The 21,414-nt window shown below is 38.9% G+C and overlaps 2 protein-coding genes across 5 annotated transcripts in view; one reads left to right on the top strand and one right to left on the bottom strand.

The window, feature by feature from the left end:
• NRAP (nebulin related anchoring protein) overlaps nt 1-6,076 on the top strand; it is an 81,011-nt gene extending 74,935 nt beyond the window's left edge. The window contains exons 41-42 of the mRNA XM_077349797.1: nt 1,016-1,168; nt 5,940-6,076. Of these exons, the coding sequence (XP_077205912.1) occupies nt 1,016-1,168; nt 5,940-6,041 (255 nt within the window). The 3' untranslated portion in view covers nt 6,042-6,076. The remainder of the gene's footprint in view (nt 1-1,015; nt 1,169-5,939) is intronic.
• Nucleotides 4,556-21,414, bottom strand: part of HABP2 (hyaluronan binding protein 2) — a 42,520-nt gene continuing 25,661 nt past the window's right edge. Inside the window, exons 7-14 of one of the 4 annotated variants that reach the window (XM_077349801.1) lie at nt 21,238-21,409; nt 19,161-19,255; nt 18,067-18,319; nt 16,941-17,083; nt 13,423-13,557; nt 9,296-9,441; nt 7,859-8,060; nt 4,556-4,692 (exon numbers count right to left, since the gene is read on the bottom strand). In XM_077349801.1, coding sequence (XP_077205916.1) covers nt 7,884-8,060; nt 9,296-9,441; nt 13,423-13,557; nt 16,941-17,083; nt 18,067-18,319; nt 19,161-19,255; nt 21,238-21,409 — 1,121 coding nt within the window. In that variant the 3' untranslated portion in view covers nt 4,556-4,692; nt 7,859-7,883. Of the gene's footprint in view, nt 4,693-4,861; nt 6,747-7,858; nt 8,061-9,295; nt 9,442-13,422; nt 13,558-16,940; nt 17,084-18,066; nt 18,320-19,160; nt 19,256-21,237; nt 21,410-21,414 lie in introns of those variants that run through there. The other 3 variants (XM_077349800.1, XM_077349799.1, XM_077349802.1) reach the window with 3 other exon arrangements.

Below are 21,414 nucleotides of genomic sequence, written 5' to 3'. Positions count from 1 at the left end.
TCATCATTGGCAATAAATAATTTCACACAGAAACAAGAGCTGCTACTAGTTAAGGGTCAGATTATTGTTTCCTGTGAGTTAGAAAGTAAATTTCTTTGACTATATACCAAGCTAGTTTCAGAGATCAGGTACTTGCTAGGCATTGAACAGGTCTAAACATTTACCTAGATAGACCAATAGGCAACATAATATAAGTGTAAAAATAACAGGACTGTATATCAACTGACAGAAATGTTTATTTTCAAAGAAAAAAAAGAGGTTGTAAATTCATCTTCAAAAGATTATGGGTTAGATCCAGCACAAAATTTCCCCTGCAGAAGGTGTCACAGTTTTTGCAACTTCTTGTCTCATACAGCAGATCTCTTGATCTTATTTCCTTCTTGTGTCACTTCCAGGTGTTAACTGTCCCTTAGGAACAGCATTTTGAGGTGCATTTGGGGCAACAATGGGATGGTGAAGTAGAAATAAATTTCATTTTAAAACAGTTTATTTTTAAAAGAGGAACTATTTTGTTTGTACTCAAATCCAGTTTTAAATTTTAAAATCTAATTAATATTTTTAATTCATTTTTAAAATTTAAATTATTTTTTCTGCTTGGCCACAATATCAGGCCAAAAGTACATATGGCAAAGGGTGCATGGATTTTGGCTAGAAATGGGAACTTTGGAGACGTGGTACAATCCATGACACAATGCAAAATAACCAATATCCCTTTGTTATGTGACTCTCCAGTAGGTTGCTGGACTTTTAGCAGGTGTTGCCTTGTGTTCTAACATTATCTCAATAGCCAAGATATATGCATATCTATTTTATAAAATAAATGTCTCTATGGATTTTTATTTTCAGAAAGTCTGCAGGATGTTAATTATTTCAGAATTTATATTTGTTGTAATAAATAAACAAAGCCCTGTTGGTAAAAACCAAGCTAGTGTAAGTGAGTTACTGCCTTATGATTTAGAAGAATTGCTTGGAGCCTAGCCATTAATATCCCAATGTTTATGATTCTGTTTTGCAGGTTAAGTACAAATCTGATTTAAACTGGATCAAAGGTATTGGCTGGACTCCTCCAGGTTCTTACAAAGTAGAAATGGCTAGAAGGGCTGCTGAACTTGCATATGCTCAGGAACATCAGCCTCAAGGAATGTTGAATCAGTGTGATCTAGAAACGGTAAGTGAATGGACAGCATTTTTTTATCAGCACTTAGGGTGCAGATTTAGAGATGCAAAATTCCCAGAAAGTCATTTTGGGTGGGAATCACATTATATATATATATATATATATATATATATATATATATATATATATATATATATATATATATATATATATATATATATATATATATATATATATATATATATATATAATGTGATTCCCACCCAAAATGACTGGGAATCACATTATATATATATATATGGGAATTATATATATATATATATGGGAATATATATATGGGTGGGAATCACATTATATATATATATATATATATATATATATATATATATATATATATATATATATATATATATATATATATATATATATATATATATATATATATATATATATATAGTTTTAAATTGTTATAACCATGCAAAATGCATTATAAATGACTTAGCACTGAAAACTGCACTGCTTCTTCTGTTTAAAAAAATAAAATGAGCAAAAGTTATCTAGACTTAGAAATTATTTCCTTTTTTTTTTTTTTTATAATGATTTTTTTTATTTTCATAAAGATAGAAATATAATCATCATTTAAGAATATACGACCCCACATTGACTCCACAGTGATATAAACTTTTGCCCAAAACTCTAAGAGCCATGAGTCTAAGAGCCATCCACATTTCCACTACATTAAAAAAAAAGGCCTGTTTAGATATACAAAAGAAAAGTTATTATTAATCAACTTACTTGTGAGATCGTAGACCTCACATTAACTGCTTGATACAATCTAAGAGCTATCCTAGCAGATATTTCTAGGTTTGAGTTAGATGCTTAACATTAAACATTTCTTATAGCACAGTATGAGTTTTGGCCCTGTATCAATACCCTGATGAAGGGAGAGGAAAGTAGGGCTTTGCCTTAAAGATGTACAAAGAAAAAAAAATTACAAAAGGATTTCATAATTTCTCCTTATCCTTAATACAGATACATCTACAAACCATTTATACTTGACCCATTCTAAGAGCCATCCTGACAGGTATAAGTTGAGAGCTTTGCATTTTCTACAGATCAATATGAGCTTTGGCCCTATAACAATACACCAATAAAAAAAAATAATAATAAGGGGGGAAAGCCCCATTTTATATTTCCAACGCTAACGATTATATTACCTATATGCCTACTAAGAAAAAGAAACAAGAGAAAAAAAAGGCACTGCTTCCCCTTTTTCATAAAAATAGCAATGTAGGATACAGTATATGTTGTTAATACAGAGAATAATAAGATTTCCAGGTTTAGATTAAATGCTTAACATTAAACATAGAACAATATAAGCTTTCAGTCTTCTATAGCTTCTCCTTATCCTTGGTTCTGATACATCTACAAAACAATTTATGCTTGACCCATTCTAAGAACCATCCTGACAGATATATTTTCAGATTTAAGTTGAAAGCTTAACATTAAACATTTTCTACAAGTCAGTGTAGGCTTTAGTCCTAGGACAATACCCTAATAGAAGAAAGAAAAAATAAGGGGGGGGAACCCCATTTTACATTTTCAGCACTAATGATTATATTACCTATATGCCTACAAAAGAAAAGAGACAAAAAAAAAAACAAGAGAGAAAGAGACACTGCTTCCCCTTTTTCATAAAAATGGAAATATAGAATACAGTATAACATTAAACATAAAACAATATGAGCTTTCGGTCTTCTTAAGGGGGTCTCATCTCGAGGCTTGCTACATCTTGTCGTTCCCGTAAAATTATATTCTGTCCCATTGGCCTTTGGCGTAGAAAGTGCAGTTGTACTCTTTCCCGCAGAATATGCATCGATAAATCTTGAGGCCGTTGCACCTCCTGGACTCCAGTATCAATACAATTTTCCCCCCAGAGAGATCCTTTAAATCGGTTACTTTCACTGCAGATCCATATTTCTTTTGATTGATTTTTGTACACTGTTGCTTTGAGATGGCTGTATGTCTTTTTAAAAAGGGTGTCCTTATCTGGGCTGCAGAACTCCGGCATCCCATTTTCCGTCTCCAGAATTTCAGATTTCTCTTCTACTGTTGGTTTTCCACCTTGTTTAGAGCTGTCATCAGCCACTGTTATTGATCCATTATTCCTGTTAAAGACGTCTTCCTTGGCATCTTGGATCTCCTTGAAGATATGAATTTCAGATTTCTCTTCTGCTGTTGGTTTTCCACCTTGTTTAAAGCTGTCATCAGTCACTGTTATTGATCCATCATTCCTATTGAAGACTTCTTCCTTGCCATCTTGGATCTCCTTGGAGATATTTTTGATCAATCCATCTAAAAATACTTTGTAATCTTGGGTTTGTATCTCTATTAGATGAGCCAATCTTTTTAACATAGACATGATTTTGACTTTAAAAAAAACCGGCCCCAAACAATTTTACAAGTGGCCAGTAGAGGTCCTCTGTTTTATCCTCTAATGTTCCGGCACAGGCATGTGACGTATTGAAGGCAGAGATTCTCGTGCTGGCACAGAGTTCTCGTGAGATTTTCCCATTCACAGCTTATCTTATCTTCGAAAACCAAAACAATTACAATAAGAGCTTTTGCCAATTAATTCGAGTTGATTTGAGTCCTTCTTCTGCTTAGTTAGGAGAATTAGCCTGCCTCTTAACGAGGTGGCTTCAGGCAGAGCAGAGTAAGAGGAGGGGGGAAACAAAGGGCTTTGATGCAGGAAGAGAGACGGAGAAAAAAAAAAGCGAGAGATACTTGCAGTAAATGATGTTTTGGAACTCAGCCGATGTCCTCCCCTCAGTTCAGAGCGTTCATTTGTGGTAAATCATCATGTAGGGTTGAAGCAGATACTTTAAGATTAAAGAAAGAAAAGAAAGTCCGAGGTAGAAAATGGCAGTCGTCCTCTGGACCTGGAACGCTGACAGCCTATAATCCAGGGAGATATACTCCCTAAAGGATTGGAGACGGCCCCAAGAACTTCCTGGGTAGAAAGGTGAGGTGGGGTTTGCGTACCCCTCCTCTTTTCTGCCAATTGCTTGCACAATTGACCCCTGTCAGGCTTCAGAGATAGCAGAGCAGATGCCCTGCCACCCTCTCAGGACGACATCTTTAGCCACACCCCAGAAATTATTTCCTGTTCATAGAATGAATATTATCTGAAAACCAAATACAGAAACCTACAAATTCTGTTTACAGTAGGATGAGCATATACATTGCAAGCAGCAATTCCTCTTTCAAACTGCTTCCAAGTCTAGTGTCTAACTTTAGCCTAATAAAAGTATTGAGAGCCATAATTAAGCCTGATATTGAGATAAACTTCGGAACAATATTGAGGACGAATATCATACCTTAACTGAAGATTAAATTGTTCTCACAAAGCTGCTGATAGTGTGTCTTTCGATATATATTTTAAAATGCTAGGGTCTCAGCATTATTTCTCCATGACAATGCGGTTAAATTGTTAGAGTAGGAGCTCAGAGATCCACATTCAGGTTCCCACTGTCCTTGAATCTTGCTTGGTGACTTTGGGCTCTTCATTACCTCTACAGGTTTTGTAAGTATAAAATAGGGGAAACGTTAATAATATATACAACTTTAGCCCCATTTGTGAAAGGAGGGAACAAAGCATAATAATAGATGTTTTGGATACCAATTTTTTTATTTCCATGGACTGAAGATTTGCACTGATAACGACCTCTGCTGTTTCTTATATCGGGGGGGGGGGGGTTGTATCCATTTTTCTTTCACATGTTATAGAAGATGAGGGAATCTGAAGTATTTAAGTGGATTTGAGAATTGTACATGTTTATAGTATACAGGAACTTTAATTGCCTAATACTATAGGCCAGTGGTCCCCAATCCCCGGTCCGGGGACCAGTACCGGTCCGTAGATCAGTTGGTACCAGGCTGCAGCTCCTCCTCATCCTCCTCTCTGGCTGTTGCCTTGGGGGCTGCCCTGCCACTCTGCTGCCAGCTCACCTTTGGTGGTCTCCGGTGGTCCCCTCAGCGTAGCACTGTGCAGCTGCTGCTGGCAGCACCCCCCCAGCGGGCGGCGGGAAGTCAGGGGTGCCAGCGGGAAAGCAAGTGGAGCAGGTGTTCAGGCGGCAGCAACATCCCTCAGCAAAAGACTACCCCCCCCCGGGCCTCAGTAAAATAGCCAAGCATTGACTGGTTCCCTGTGATAAAAAGGTTGGGGACCACTGCTATAGGCAATCAGTTATTACAAAACATTTTGAAGGGCTGAAGAATAATTGAAACAATATTTTAAACATTTGCCTTAAAAAGGATTTCATTTAGAATTCTAAAAGGAAAATATTTCATAAGTGTTTTAAGGAATGAAGGTCACTTGGCCAGGAGGTACTTAGATGTAAAAGGAAAGGAGATCATATGGATTCCAGTGTAGTAAAACAAAAGAGAAAGCCAGTAGCAGCTTACAGTTTAACCTAAGGTTTACTCTAAAAAATTAAATAAAGTATACTGGCCGTTATTCCTTTACCTGTTGTCAGTTAACTAATGAAATCAAATCAATGCATTAAGTCCTATATGTTCTAAGGCCTCAGATATCTCTTGGAATAACACATATAATATTGTTATGACTTGGAATCTGGGCTGTAGGAGTGAACGTGTTACATATGTTTGATAGCACCCAAGGTTGTCAGGAGTATCCAAAAAAACTTAATTGAGTTAATTATTAATATTTTAGTATTTAAAATGCCAAAAGAGACATCTTTTTTTAATTAAATGATTTTTTTTTGCAATAGCTAATACTTAGAATTTATTTTATTGGCAGGAACAGGCAACAGTAGAAGGATCCCAACAAGTCAGAATCAACCCAGATGCAGCAGAGATTCTGCAAGTCAAGCGAAGAAAAATGCAGTTAATGAAAAAGTAAATTGGGACATGGCATCTCCTGGTGGAAAATTCATACTTTTTGAGATTGATTAGCAAGTCATGTAACTTTTCTAACTATAGAGGAGCATAGAGGATGGCATCAAAAAACAAACTAAATCTAGATTTAATAATGATTAAAACATATTTTTGCATGCATATTGTCAGTATTTTGTAAGGGTATGTATTCCAGAACATGTTATATATTTAATACAACAAATGAGATTAGTACTAGATGACTGGCAGGATCAGCTTTGTACTAAAATAAATGAACCGTGATTTCCTGAAAATACATTAAATTGTGTTGAAAATAAATCAACGTTTAACTTCCTAGAAATATTTCTGTTGAGTAACACTTATTCCTTGGTTTATACAGTCCTTCCCCTTGTGCCCCCAGGGTATACCCAATAAGGCTGCTGCATCTTAGTTCTGTAAGGGCTTCCACATCCCACCTCCTGGCCCTTGTATTGCAACAGATTGCAGTAACCTAAAACTGGCTAGGGACCTTCTGGAGGTAGTGGCCAGCAAAACAGCCAAGGAATGAGAGGCAGGTGAGTAGCAGGTACCTTTATGGGGCCACCACTTCATAACTTGGGGGTGTCACCTCTGGGTGTGGTTCCCAAAAATGTCCCATGTGAGTGTCAGCTGATTCATCCTCTCTCTTACTCCAAAGGGGCATTAGTGAACCAGATGAATTACAAATAATTATCTATCAATGGAGAAATTTAATGGAGTACAAAGTGAGAGAGCTGATAATAAGTAATAGTAGGTTACAATAATACAATGATTGTATAATAAGACCCACTCTTCTAATCTGGGATGAATTCTTGATCATTTGTTATCCTTGAAAGGAGTGAGAATATGTAAGTGAAATAAACGTTAAAGTGAAAGAGCATGCAAGAGTGATAGATTAATTTGGATCCAAACTAAATTATCTCACTGCAGCTCACTGATCTTCACAAGTTGCTGCTCCTGGCAAACAGAGGATACCAAGAGATTATATGAGGGTTGTGTGCAACAGAATGAGGGAACCGGTGGAAATTGCTAATTTAGTTTGGCTCTAACCAGTAATACCTACATATAACTTTTAACTGTTTTAGGTACCATTGTGGTATAGTGTGGGCGGCATGTTACACGGTTCTTTATACTAACTAGACTGAAAGCCCATTGCATCCAGAAATGCAATGGCCATTAGTAGGGCCCCCCAGAGTGGGCTGCCACTGCCCTACCTTCCATTCCGGCTATTGGCTGGGCCAATGGCCCTGCAGCCAGCCGGCCTGGCGTGTGGCAGTTGACCTGGTTCTCGTGCTGCCTGCTGGGGCGATGCCTGGCTGCAAGGCTTTCTGAGCACCTCACAGCTGGCTTCTGGAGGCGGGTGCTCCAGGAACCAGCCCAATCCGGGCGTGTGGAGCTTTGCTGGGTGTGCCCAGATTGGCCTGTGCAGACGGAAGCGCAGTCCAGACACTCAGATGTGTCCTAGACAGTGCTCCGCCTAAAGGGTTTTTTCACAAATATTAGAGCTACCAATGGTTAGGATATGTGTTGTTAAGCAACCCAACATAGTATAGGTCTCTGAAAGCCAATGCCAGGACTCAGGGCTTAGGCTGTCCTGCATTAAGCAGGGGGTTGGACTAGATTGCTTGTATGGCTCCTTCCAACTCTATAATTCCAGGGTATATTCAGATTTGCATTTTGAAAAGGATACATTTGTGCAGTTTGAAATCCACATTTCTCAATGATCTTTTAACCAAATATATTAATGTTAAAAATATTAGTAAAATCTTCATAGTTTTTCATTTTAGATCAATGCTTTAGTTTTACCTTTTTCAGTTCTGTAAGATACTTCTTAATTGTGAAAAATAGACTCTTGTTGAATTTTTGTCCTAATCCAATTAAGAAATCTTGTCACACGAGTATAAACTCCTGGTTTATTTTTTAATCCACATTGGTCTCCCCAGCTCACGATTCCATAGATATAATAAGAGCCATTTTTAACACAGGTTAAAGGACCACCTGAATCTCCCTATTAAGAAATAAGGCAAATAATTCCAAACTAAAAATATTGACCAACATTAAATATTACACTTCAGCTAGAAGAATACTTTCCCAGCCTTTTTATACAAGAAAGTGCGGGGTATTATGCGAAGTTGATCCATTGGAAATCCATTGATGTCAGTGGGTTTAGACTGAAATAACTGCATAGATTGCAAGGGTAGTATAGAGTTTATAGTATAGCTAGCTACCAATTAATCATGGAGAAGCCACTGTTACTGGTCACTTTCTCACTTTACAATATTTAATTATTAGCAGAATGCCCATGATTATGATGGGCAAGTCTGTGAAGAAAAGTGATTAGTAACAGTGACTTCAAGAAATCCAAAAGAAGTTTTTTGGGGTGCAAAATAGCTCTAGAGCAGTTTCTCAACTTTTGTACTGTTATGAAACCGCTGAAACATTCAGAAACCCCTGAAGTGGACCAATTGTGAGGATATAGTTGGGAAGCATAGCTGTGTACATGCCCACCAGGGTCCATCATTGACTATTTTTTTTGGGGGGGGGTCGTTGTGACTATGTATGGTCATATCACCCTATAAATGTTTGATAAATGTTAATATATATATATATATATATATATATATATATATATATATATATATATATATATATATATATATATATATATATATATATATATATATATATATATATAAATTTATTCCCACCCATTCAGGAAACCCTTCAAGGTCTGTCAAGAAACCCCAGGGTTTCAGAAAACCCTGGCCTAGAAAACAGTTTCCACTGAACAGACCCCCCCCCCTCTGACTTTTCTATTCTCATTCAATGGATAACTTAGTACATTAGGGATATAGTCCCCTTCTGGAGATATCCTAGGAAAGAGAAATAAATAGATAAATAAAGGATCGTATAATAGTATGGTAGCACCTAAAGAACAAAATGGGGAAAGAGAGGTATGGATCATAAGAACATGATGTGCTGGGAGAAACCTTGTCAAATTCCCAGGTTTCTGTGGCTTACACCAATTGAACTTCTCCCATAGGCTTGCCTGTCACCAGAAGAGCTGCTGTTGCTTTGAAGGACATTCCTCTCACATCATGTTGAAAGGAAGGAGGCTGTTGTAATGTATCTGATACAAGAAGCAGATACATATGTAGTACCCTGCCAGACATTACTCTGCATAGCCTATTTACATTTTTTTAAAAGAGAAATTAGTGTTCAAATACTGAAAAAGCAACAGACCTGACAAGTATCAGCTCTTGTTCTCTGAAGATTTCCTGCACAAAGCATGCTTTCATCCAGTCTGTTCTTATATGCGCTTGGCGCATTACACTGCGCCTGGGAAATCAGCTTTACTCTGGCATCTAGCAGCTGATGAGATTCCTCACCTGCAGGATGAATGCCAGGAAAATAAAGAAAGTCTTACTTTCTATCTTCATTTAGCTAAATCTTTGTGGGCTTCCCCCCTTCTAAAAATCAGTTATCAGAATTTTGTTGTGGCCTGTTAGAAGTAAAAAATATATGCTGAATTCAATTAGAGTGTTGTCAGAATAGAGCATTAGGAAATTACCAAGGCATACAGAAGTAGGCATTTATATGCTGTTACATAAGTTACTTTCTACCTGCTATTTTGCCTTTGAAAATCCATAGTTTATTATATTTGCATTAATTTATCAAGAAGGATTCAGCTCTTGTAGACTTTTCATGGGCAACAGTGAGTCAAAGCTGAACTGTGGTTCAATTCCTGACATGTACTGTCTCTTCCTTTGGTTATTACATCAATATATTTGAATAACTGCACATATTAGATAATAAAAAAATATTTTGTCTGTCCTGAGGAAGGGTCCAATCCAGACCCTTCCTCATCCCGGACACATCCCGCCCCAGAACACCTTACTGTTTTATTTAGTCCATGGCGCCCGCGGTGCCACAGGCGGTGTACAGATGTATTTTTATTTACTTCATTTATATCACTACTTTGTACCCAATGATGGCCCAAATTGGCTTACATCATTCTTCTCCACTTTACCTTCATAATAGGCATCTGAGGTAAGAGGCTACGACTGCATGACAGACCCAAGATCATGTAGCAAGCTTCCACGGCAGAATAAAAATCTGAACCTGGTTTGCCCAGATCTTAGGCCAACATTCTAACCACTACAGCACACTGGCTCTGACTGAAGTAAATGGAATTAGAAGGGTGCTCCTCTATTTCCAATTGCACTGCAAATGTAGCAAAACTGGCTTATTGGGACTTGAGAAATCCATGTTGAGATCTTTGCTCAGTTGCACAACCTGCTAGGTATACATGTGCAAATGACTAGCCCCTTGCTTAAAGCTATCCAAAGTATTGTGGAAAGGCTAAAGAGCTGCACCAAGACCATTTCCACACTGAAGACTCACCCTGTCTTTACTTCAGGAATGTTTCCCTTTGGGTTGTGTGTAATGATCCCAGGTATTTTGCATTGATGTTATTTGACCCCCCCTGAGGTTTAGAACTGAGCATTCCTTATACCTCCCACACTAAGCCTCTGAATAGAAAAAGCATCCCAACATGTTTTTCTTTAAAAATTTATTTTGCATGTGTTCATCACTGTGATGTAAGATCCTCAACCCAATCGTTTGCCAAGTTCTGCCATTCTCAGACTCGATAACGCTTTTCTTCAATACCTCCAACCACACTCTCCCTCTTTTAAAAATTGCCCCCGAACATGTTACAATGCTCAGCCATAATAACAGAAGCTGCTGTTAGTGTAGATTGAAAATCAACCCCTTATATTCTTGAGGCTGATCTGTTAAAATGCAAAGTATAGAAACATGTCTATGGACAACAAATAAATCACATTAGTGGTCACATCAGTGTTTAATTTGTGTGCTGATGTTGAATACTCCCTGAAAATTCCTGACACAAGCCAGCATAGTAAACATGCCAACTTGCAAAAAAACAAAAAACAAAACAAAATATAAACACGGAATGGAACAGAAAGTTATGTAGCGACAAAACATGATAGGGGAAGAGACATGTAACAGTAGTCAATCCATTTCCTTGGAGAATGAAACAGGGGCAGGTTTTTATTCTCAGAAACAGCCTTGTAATGCTGTTATCCATTAAATAAATGATGGATGGTGCTGGATGTGAACATCCAGGGGAGGGTGGATGGTCAGGAGGTTGGCAACGGAAGTGATGCAGGAGGGAGGTAGTGCATGAAAAAATAATAATGGTGGCCAAATGCAATAGTCTCTCCATTGGACAGGCCAAAATTAGATCCCACCTCAAAAATGAAATTGAATTTGAGGATTTGTTTATCATGGGTAAGTGAGTGGACAATTCATTTCTGAGGCTGAAAAGGCGGATTTAAATTTGGAAATGGATGCAAACTTGGACACTTTAAAAAGACAAAACCAAGGGACATTGCTAGTGCAGAAACTGAGTTTCGTGAAAGAAGTACAAACAAAATGGGGGAGAAATCTGAGCAGTTTCACTGTGACATCACAGCAGATCAGCCAGCCAGATAACATTTATATACTCTGAACTATGAATGTGTTGCTTTAGAAAGGTGATTGTGCTATTGAAGAATATGGGTTATTAAAACATATCATCAGCACATAACCTACCAAATCTGCATACTCAGTGCTTCTTACTTTCAGTATGAATTATATCAAAAGATGTATATACTTCATATTGGATTATATTGCTCATAAAACATCACAGTACTTTCAGGAACATGATTGACATATTGTCTACCTGCAATTTTACAGCAACTCATTAAATGAAAAGTGAGAAAATGCATTTTTCAGAAAACTCTCATTATCTTATTTTTAAGCACAAGAATCATTTCTTCCTTCCAAGGAACTCACAGTATGTCATAGAGGTTTAGCTGAACTTGAATAGATTTGGCAGTTCAAATTCAATAAGCATCCAAAAATCCAGATGCTGCTTATCAAAAACTTATCCAAACCAATAGGCCGGAAAATATTGTCAGAGTTCCCAGGTTTCTTGCCTAGTTATGGCTCAGAATCTGTAAACAGTGCACAATTTCATTCCCTCTGTTTTGATTCTTTGAATAAAGTTGAGATGATGAGTGACATATGACCAAAATGGAGATGAGCAAATTACAGGCATGCTTGGCCTAAATGTGTTTTTCATTGTACATGTAACAATCTCAGTTTTCAGCAAAGTTTTTTTCAAATTTATATTTTAAAGTGCCTGGCATTAGTTATAAATGTATAATCTGTGGTATAACTCTGATGAATAACTTGTTCTGAAGAGATGATGTGTAGTGGTCAGTAAAATCTGGATATATTCCTGATCAATATCATTTCACTTCAGACAGTGTCTGTAGTCATACCAGCTGCAGTCTTATATTTGGAGAATAGCTAGTCACTTAAATGAAGAAAAACTTAAAATGATGTCTGCATCCTATTAAAAGCAGGAGCAACATAAGGTATGAGACTTCCACCTTTGTAGGGGCTATTCTTGTGACAACACTAAAAAAAATCTGTCATAGAAAATGAAGGTGAATGCAGATGTTACACAGAATTCACTGTGGAATTTTCACCCATCAGTGCAAGTCCATGCTCTCCATTTTCACAGTAGATAAAAATACCTAAAAATCAAACACTCATCCAGCCAGTGAGGCAAAGACTAAACAGAGCTGTTGTGACACTTCCTGTACTCATAATCTCCAGAAGGATTATGAAAAACAGGCAGCTTCACAAATGTTCAATGAAGCCCTGCCCATGGCTACATTCAATTAGGAACTGAAAATGTATACCTTCATGTCGTCTCTTGAATAAAACTGCTGTAGAAATTAACACTGGTTGGGATGCGTGTCAGTTGTTTCCATCACTATATTATAAGGTAACTTCTGTTTTAACTCTGATATTTAACATTTAGCGTTTTTAAAATGATTTCTTCTGTCCTTTTCTAACAATATTCACAATCATTTTGATGTGATAAATATACTCTGATAAAATTGTATATAGTCTCATCATGAGACCTGATATTAATCATACCAAACCAAAGGCAAGGGTTGGTTCTAATAAAACTATTGTTCTCAAATCTTCTATATACCAGTTCTAATTGCAAGTGCACATTCAAAGCATATTTACTATACAAAACCAACAAGGTTAACCTCTTACTTTGGTGAAATGATATTAAAACAAATATGTTAATTGGGTTTCAATTTCTTTAGGGCAGATAGAATTTCACAAAATATGGAATGAGATACTAAATATGGGTGTTGTAATATGGGCCTGGAAGGTGGCTCTTTTTATCCTGGACCAATAATAGAGAACTCTCAGCAAAGGATAAAATGGATGTGTTATGTTATCAACAGTCCATTACTTTATATATTAAAACACCTCACCTGTTTCAGTAAGACCCCAGCCTGAAATGTAGCATTCTGTTTCATCAGGAAATACGGAATCAGGCAAACAGACTGGTTTGACATATTTTGTTTCCACTGCACAGTGGCCGTCAACTGCCTTCAATTTCAGCAGAGCTATATGGAAGAGTGGAAGACAATGCTGTGGGATACAATTGATTACATATTCTCAAGTGTCTATTAATGCACTGTTTAGACTTCTCTAAGTTGATTTTAAGTTTTCGGGGTCCCCCCCCCAATTTAATTACACATTGTGGAAAATTCTGTGATTCTATTCATTTCATCTTTCTTCACTGAACTTGTTGCAGCATACATGTTTTTCTCTTCCACTGTTTAATACTCACAACCATACTGTGAGCTACTAAGTCTAAAAGAAAGTGACTGGCCTATGGTTACCCAATGAACTTCTTGGCTCAGTGGGATTTGTATGTGATCTCCATAGCTCATCTGATATTATAACTACTACATCACACTGGCTTTCATTATTGTTATTTCCATCATTTAAAAAAGGAAAGACTGAAATTTGGAATGGAGGACTGTTGAAGTATAGGGGAGCTTAATTCTGTGCAATTTCTCCACTCAAAATTGATAATAGCTGCTTTTTTCCATGAGGATAAAAAGATCTGGAGTTATTATGGGTAAGCAACTGGGAAGGGATGGAGGATTGATCAGAGACACAGCAGGCCCTTTCTTCACATTGCTCCCAGTATTATCATCCCACTGATGTTTTGTACATTTATAAAAGTGGGTGTAAGGAAATCACAGACCTGCCTATATTATGTAATCTCTCTCCCCTCCCGCCAGGTTGAGGATTATTGCTAATGATGATTTGATGTATTCTACGTGGGAATCATTTTGAAAGCAAGCTAGCTAACCAGCAATGGGATACATCCAGGATAATTATAAGCAGTGCAATGATGATGATTATATTATTATTATTATTATTATTATTATTATTATTATTATTATTATTATTATTATTATTATTATTTCTCCCTCTAGGCTCGAGGTGGGTCACAGTAGTCTCAATCCCCTTAAAATCCCCATTAAAAGACATTAAAAAATACCAACGATGGCAAAAGAAAATAAATCCCATTCCTCTCCCTCCCCCACTATCAATATGAAGAAAATGGAGGGGAGCGATGTAAACATCCAACTCCCAGAGGAGGGGTGATGTCCCTGATTCTCTGACCCCAGCCTCAACCATAGACCTGATGGAAGAGCTCCGTTTTACAGACCCTGTGGAAAGCTGACAAATTCCGCAGGACCCGCAGCTCACCCGGGAGATTATTCCACCAGGTAGGGGCCAGGACTGAAAAGGCCCTGGCCTTGGTCGAGCCTAGGTGCGCTTCCTTGGGGCTGGGAATGACCAATAGGTACTCACTCGCAGAGTATAAGGCCCTGCAGGGAGCATAGGGTGACAGGCGGTTCCTCAGGTATGTGGGTCCCAACTCGCGCATGGCCTTAAAGGTTAAAACCAAAACCTTGAACCAGATCTGGGCTGCAATTGGCAACCAATGCAGCTGCCTCAGCACAGGCTGGATGTGGGCCCTCCAAGGTGTGCCAGTGAGGACCCTAAGCAGCTGCGTTTTGCACTAGCTGAAGTTTCTGGGTCAGGGACAAGGTAGGCCTGTGTAGAGCGAGTTATAGAAATCTATTCTGGAGGTGACTATCAGGGGACAGGTAGTGCGCTAGTAGCCGAGCCTGGCGAAGATGGAAAAATGCCTGACTCGCTATTCTCTTGACTTGCCCCTCCATAGGGAGGCGTCAATGGTCACACCCACATTCCTAGCTTGGGTACGATGGTAAGTTGTACCCCTGCTAGGGAGGGTAGACACGCTGCCAGCTCCTGACCCCTGCCTCCCAGCCACAGGACCTCCATCTTGGTGATGTTGAGTTTCAGGTGTCTCTGTTCAAACCATTCAGACACCGCTTCCAAACATCTGGCAAATGGTTCCAGGGGGGAGTCTGGGCGGCTGTCCATTAGGAGATAGAGCTGGGTGTCATCAGCGTACTGATGGCAGCCCAGCCCAAAATCTTGTAACAGCTGGGCCAGAGGGTGCATGAAGATGTTGAACAATGTGGGGGAGAGGACTGCACCCTGAGGGACCCCACAAGGGAGTCTATAGGGCTGCAAGGACTCTTCCCCCACAGCAACCCTCTGGGACCAGTTCTGGAGGAAGGAGCATATCCAGCATAAGGCTGTGCCCCGTATCCCCATGCCTGCCAGGTGGTGGACCAACAAATCATGGTCCATGATGTCAAAGGCCGCCGAGAGGTCTAAAAGGCCCAACATGGCAGACCCACCTCTATCCAGCTGGCGCCCGAGATCATCCAGCAGGGCGACCAACACCGTCTCCACCCCAAGGCCAGGATGGAAGCCAGACTGATATGGATCGAATGCTGAAGTTTTCACCAAGAATGCCAGGAGCTGGTCCGCTGCAGCCCTTTCCACCACCTTGCCCAGGAACGCTAAATGTGACACCGGGCGGTAGTTGGCAGGATTCAGCAGGTCCAGTGATGGTTTTTTCAGGAGAGGGCGAACCACCGCCTCCTTGAGCCGCTCAGGAAACTCCCCCGAACTCTCTGAGCTGGCCTCCTATCTTCTGGCCACCTCCCTTGAGGAGCCAAGAAGGACAGGGGTCAAGGGGGCAGGTGGTTACCCTAACCGACCCCAGCAACTTGTCTACTTCAGAAAGAGAGAGCTACCTGAAGCCATCAAACCTCACTACCAAAGGTGGCCAATAGGTCTCCAGTTCATTTACCGTATTAATTGTGGCGGGAAGGTTGCAGCAAAGTAACAAGACTTTGTCTGCAAAATAGCTCGCGAATGCCTCACAGCCAAGTTCCAATTGTCTAATGCAGTTTGCGCTGGGGCTGCCACGCATGCGTGGGCCCCTGGGCCGCCCTCTCCCCCCACTCTGGAGCAGCGGTCCGCGGCAGCCAAAAGGTTGCGGACCGCTGGTCTAATGTACTATAATCACCCACTGGTGCACTGCATTGATATTCCATTCCCAGTTGGATGCTTATACTATCAACCAGTACATTTATTTGAACTTGTTGAACAATAAATAGATACATATATGTATCCAAAGGTGCTCACTCATCCAACGGTGCAGTGTCAGGGAAGGAATTAGTTATTTTCGATAGCTATCCGTTTACATTGCTAAATCCAGCTGAATTCCCCATTCTGTTTGTGAGGGTCCCCTGATTTCTATGAGCAGAATTTCAGAGCCTCACAAGGCTGCAGTGAGAAGAAAGAAGTCCACTGCCAAAAACAATGTTCTATTTCTGGTACTTTGTATCCAATCCAATATATATAACAGGTGAGTATTTTGCCACCTCCCAGAATTGTACATTTACCTGCCCAGATTATAGACACAATATATTTATCCTGATATTTAGCCTAGATTGATGTGCTTTAGCTAATGCCAACTATTTACTTCTTCTATCCTTGGAGGTAAATCATGTTCATAAGCAACACATATCACAAAACTTGCCAATATCATTGTATGGGATTTGATCCCTTTCTTGATAGTGTCCATGTATAATTATTTTTTCTACATCATACTTCTGCTCATGATGTTCACTCCTAGTGAGATCTTGTTCTCCAAGGGACACTTGGAGATTATGTATGTTTGTCCTATGAAGGAAAACAACAGTACAAGAGTCATGAGCTGCAAGAGAATTCAAAGACCTTCAACCCCTGTATACAGATCTCCAGAATGCCATGGGAAATTTCTCTAATATATTAACCCAGGGACATTAAACAATGTTAGAAAAACAAAGTCACTTTCAATCAATAGACATTTGAATCATACTGTTAAAAGGAACTAATGAAAATCCTCTCTATACCTCGATTTAAGATCCTGTACCCACAGGATCAAACTTATGCAAAGTGCCAAGGTAAGTGGAGCCTGATGTCTGTCTGTCTCTCAAATACACATATTTGGGGGAAAGTTCTGTAGAGTTTCTTAGTATTATATCAGCAAGCTCTGGCATAGAGTTTGAATTTGGGATGCTTTGACTAGCACAAAGTTGTATGGTGCCATGTTGTAAATATTAAAATGACAACAAAAACACTACTGGGCCACATTACAGCAGAACCAGTACTGAATGAGGTAAAACTCGTGCACTGGACACAAGATCATAAGGAGATTCCAGCTAGATCAGAGCAATGATCCAGCATCCTGTTTCTCACAGTGGTCAAGCAGATGTACTAGAAGACCGACTAGGATGGCCAAAGAAGTCAAACTTTCCATCTTTTGAATGTCACCAACTGGAGATGCTATTTTGCAGTTGATGGACCCATAAATTTGTCCATAAATTTAAAATCTCTTTTAAAAACCCTCTAAGCTAATGGCCACAACTAACATACCAATGAGTTCCACAAATTAAGGGTGTATTGCATGAACAAGTACTTTCTTTTGCCTCTCTCAGATCTATGATTAATTCACTTCATCAAATGCTCAAGAGTTTTATTTGGGAAGAGTAAATTCTTTCTAGCTGCTTTCTCCACAGCATGATTAGCCACTTCCATTCTCTGTGGCCTATGTCTTAGTTCATTTCCTAACTGCAATGTAACAGTTCAGCCCCAATTCAGTAGAAAGCAGAGGGCATCCTTACACAATACAGTGTGCAGCAGTAAGAACCCAGCATGGTTCAATCAATACTCCTCCGCAGTAATGTCCTTTGGGCATGGAAAAGTCCACTGAAAACTTCCTCTGAAGAGAGGCTTGCCATGGATGTTTGCCAGGAGTAGCCTTGGTTCCACCATAGATCCTCTTGAGTGATCTTATTGTCTCTGGTTGTCCACAGGTACTGGACCTGTTATCATCTCTAGGATGCATGATGAAGTTGTCTGTAGTCCCAGAACGTTCTGTTATAATATAAAGGACATGGCAACCATTTGGAAACATCATATGGTAAAATATTCTGTCTCTGCTTGCAAAAAAGACGTAATTCTATTGAATATCATTCAGTCTTATAGCCACAATACGCCTAAAGTTATTTGTTTGTTTGGGGTTCATTCTCTTTCCAAAATGTTGTTTAGGTTCTTTATATTCACATTAGAAGATACTAGTTTTAGTTCTTTCATCCCTATCACTATGAATAGGGACACATTTCCTACCATTCAAATAGTATGACATTCTTAGGGATTGTACCATTTCCCAAGGAATTCTTCAGACCAAATTTCAGATGGGAAAAAAGTGTCCCTGTTTTAGACAAGGCAAAATGAGGTGACTAGCATGGCTATCCAAGAAAGCCTGTGGGTGCATAGACACACATTCATACATATGCACACCTGTACCACCTTCAATTCTGAAACTGCTATCTACAGAAATGCAATTTTTCAGCCTCAGAGTTGTTTCTCACAGTGCATCAGTAACACATGATTCCTAATGGGGTCAGATGGAATTTTAGTCCTTTGGTCTATGAATGGTTTGTTTTTGCGATGTAGTGTTTTATATTTCATTGTGTCTCCCAGAACCTGTTATTTGTTTAGCACACTTCTCAGCAATCTACAAATAGCAGCTCCTATAATAACACAAAACTCTTGGGCAGAGCTTGAAGAACACCGTTAAAAATCATGCTAGAATCACTATAATTTTGTAGGCTGTGTTGTAGTGGTGGATAGATGGCAGGCAATTCACAATGTCTGCCAATCTGCTACACCTTTCAACTTGAATTAATATGTTCCACATTATTATCCACTCTACCTGTTGCTGAGCAGAGGGAGACATCACAGAAATCCCATTTCACCTTGTTATCCACACTGACAAAGCACCAGGGCTTTTCATCACCATCTGGATTCCTGAAGGAGGGAGGTTTCAGTAGTCACCAGTCAGAATTGAGCAAGTTACTAAATGAGCAGCAAGAAGATAGGAGAACTGAAAAAGGTTTGCACTACTGTGTAAATACAACCTTCATTAATTGTTTGTGATTTCATTTTTTTTTATTGCATTCCATCATTTTTATAAAGTATGGTTTGGAAAAATGTCCTTTGTATGTATAGCTGTTATAATACAATATTTTGAGTTCTGGTTAGGAGGTTGATTTGTTTATAGTTGTTATTAGTTATAACAGCTGAAGATGCCCACTTACTACTAAGATCTTATACAAACAAAGAGGCTGAAGGCCAAAGTAGATGTAAAAGGGATATCCACATATCTTTGCATGTAAAATAGAAGTGGGAGGTATCCATGTGATGATCACCTCTAGATTTTTGTAACTCGCTCTAGGTGGGCCTCCCTTATTCTAGATCTGGGAACTACAACTGCAACAGCCAGGGATCTCACAGGAACATCATGGAGGGTGCACATTCAACCTGTGTTCTGGCAGCTGCACTGGCTTCCAGTTGAATTCTGGATCAAGTTTAAGGATCAAGTTTATTGACTCATAAACCATTTGAGGTCCAAGCCCTGCATACCTGAGAGACCACTTTTTCCCCATGAATAAAGGACATTTTACTCTTCAAAGACCTATCAGTTTCTGGTCCCCGGCCTCGAAGATTCATGTATGGCCTCAACTAGGGCCCAGACATTTTCTTTCCTGGCCCCGACCTGGAACAGAACTGGGCCCTGCTGGAGCTGGCAGAATTCCACAGAACCTGCAAGATGGAGCTCTTCCTACAGGTTTTTGATTGAGGCCCTCCCCTACAGTAAGGCAGCCCTCAAACCATGGTCTGGCATAGGAAGATTGAATACCATTCAACGGGGGATGCTAATGCTGCTCTTTAATCTAGGTTGCCATTCAATTTGTTTTAACTGAATTTTAAAATTTTAATCTTAATTATTGTTTTAATAAATTATATATGCTAACTATAATGTTGTACACCACCCTGAGCCGGCTTGCTGAAAGGGTGGTTAATAAATAAATAAAAATGGAAAATATTAAAATAAATAAATAAATAAAATATAAATAAATGCATACAAATACATAAATATATACTGATTTTTCTTAGGGAAAATTGAAAAAGTAGCTGGGTAGGATTAAACTCTGTGGCTCCTCTTTCTTGAACTCTCTTGTTTTGAAACATTTTTGTCCTAGTTTAGATCTCTCATAGAAAGTGATTCAAGCTTTAAAAAAGACCACAGCAAATATGCCTGTACATGTACACTGGTTGTGTCTGCTTTGACCTTCAAGTGATTATTAATGTTTCATACATTGTGTTAACTCTACTAGTTCAAGATTTCATATGAATCTTCTTTCAATGTGTATGACCTTAAACTTCCTGTAACTAAGCCAAGGAAAGTTCAGTCATGCTGGGAGTATTCAAATAGTGTGACGAACTTCAGATTTATAATTTCCATAGGTCGTAGCATAAAACAATTCAATCCATTTGGTACCGATTTAGTTGCCATAGGGATTCATCTTCTTTATTTATTTATTTATTTTTATTTATTTATTATATTTATATACCACCCTCCCCGGGGGCTCAGGGCAGTTTACATAAAAACAAACAACAATACATAAAACAATCTATAACCATGTGAATAACTTTACAATAATAACTAATGGTTGTAACCGTATAACAATGTAACAGTATAAATAATATAGACGATACAACAATGCAACAGTACAAACAGGTCCAGAGCATGTTGGTGGAATTCTGAGGAGGGGCAGGGGGGGAGCAGGGGCCTTTCAGTCGCTGTTGATTTCATCTGGTCTCAACCAAATGCCTGGCAGAAGAGCTCCTTTTTGCAGACCCTGCAGAACTGTTTATGCTCCGCTCTTCTCCCACACCCTTATTATTTAGGAAAGGAGAACATTCTGAATGCATGAACTGAAGTTTACCTGCAGAAGTTATGATCACCAAGGTCATAATAATCAGCATGTTCCATAAATGCATTGTAGCTGCTTTCCAAAAGAAGGTGAGATGTCCAGTAAAGGCAGTTCTTCTTCAGCACTGTTTGACTAACATTTCCTCTGTACATGTGGCCATTTTCTGTAAAACAGTCTTGTGGTCCTACA

Source organism: Paroedura picta, chromosome 8 (genome assembly GCF_049243985.1).
Source record: "Paroedura picta isolate Pp20150507F chromosome 8, Ppicta_v3.0, whole genome shotgun sequence".
In the NCBI taxonomy this organism is placed as follows: domain Eukaryota; kingdom Metazoa; phylum Chordata; class Lepidosauria; order Squamata; family Gekkonidae; genus Paroedura; species Paroedura picta.
This window is presented reverse-complemented; position numbering and strand designations above follow the sequence as displayed.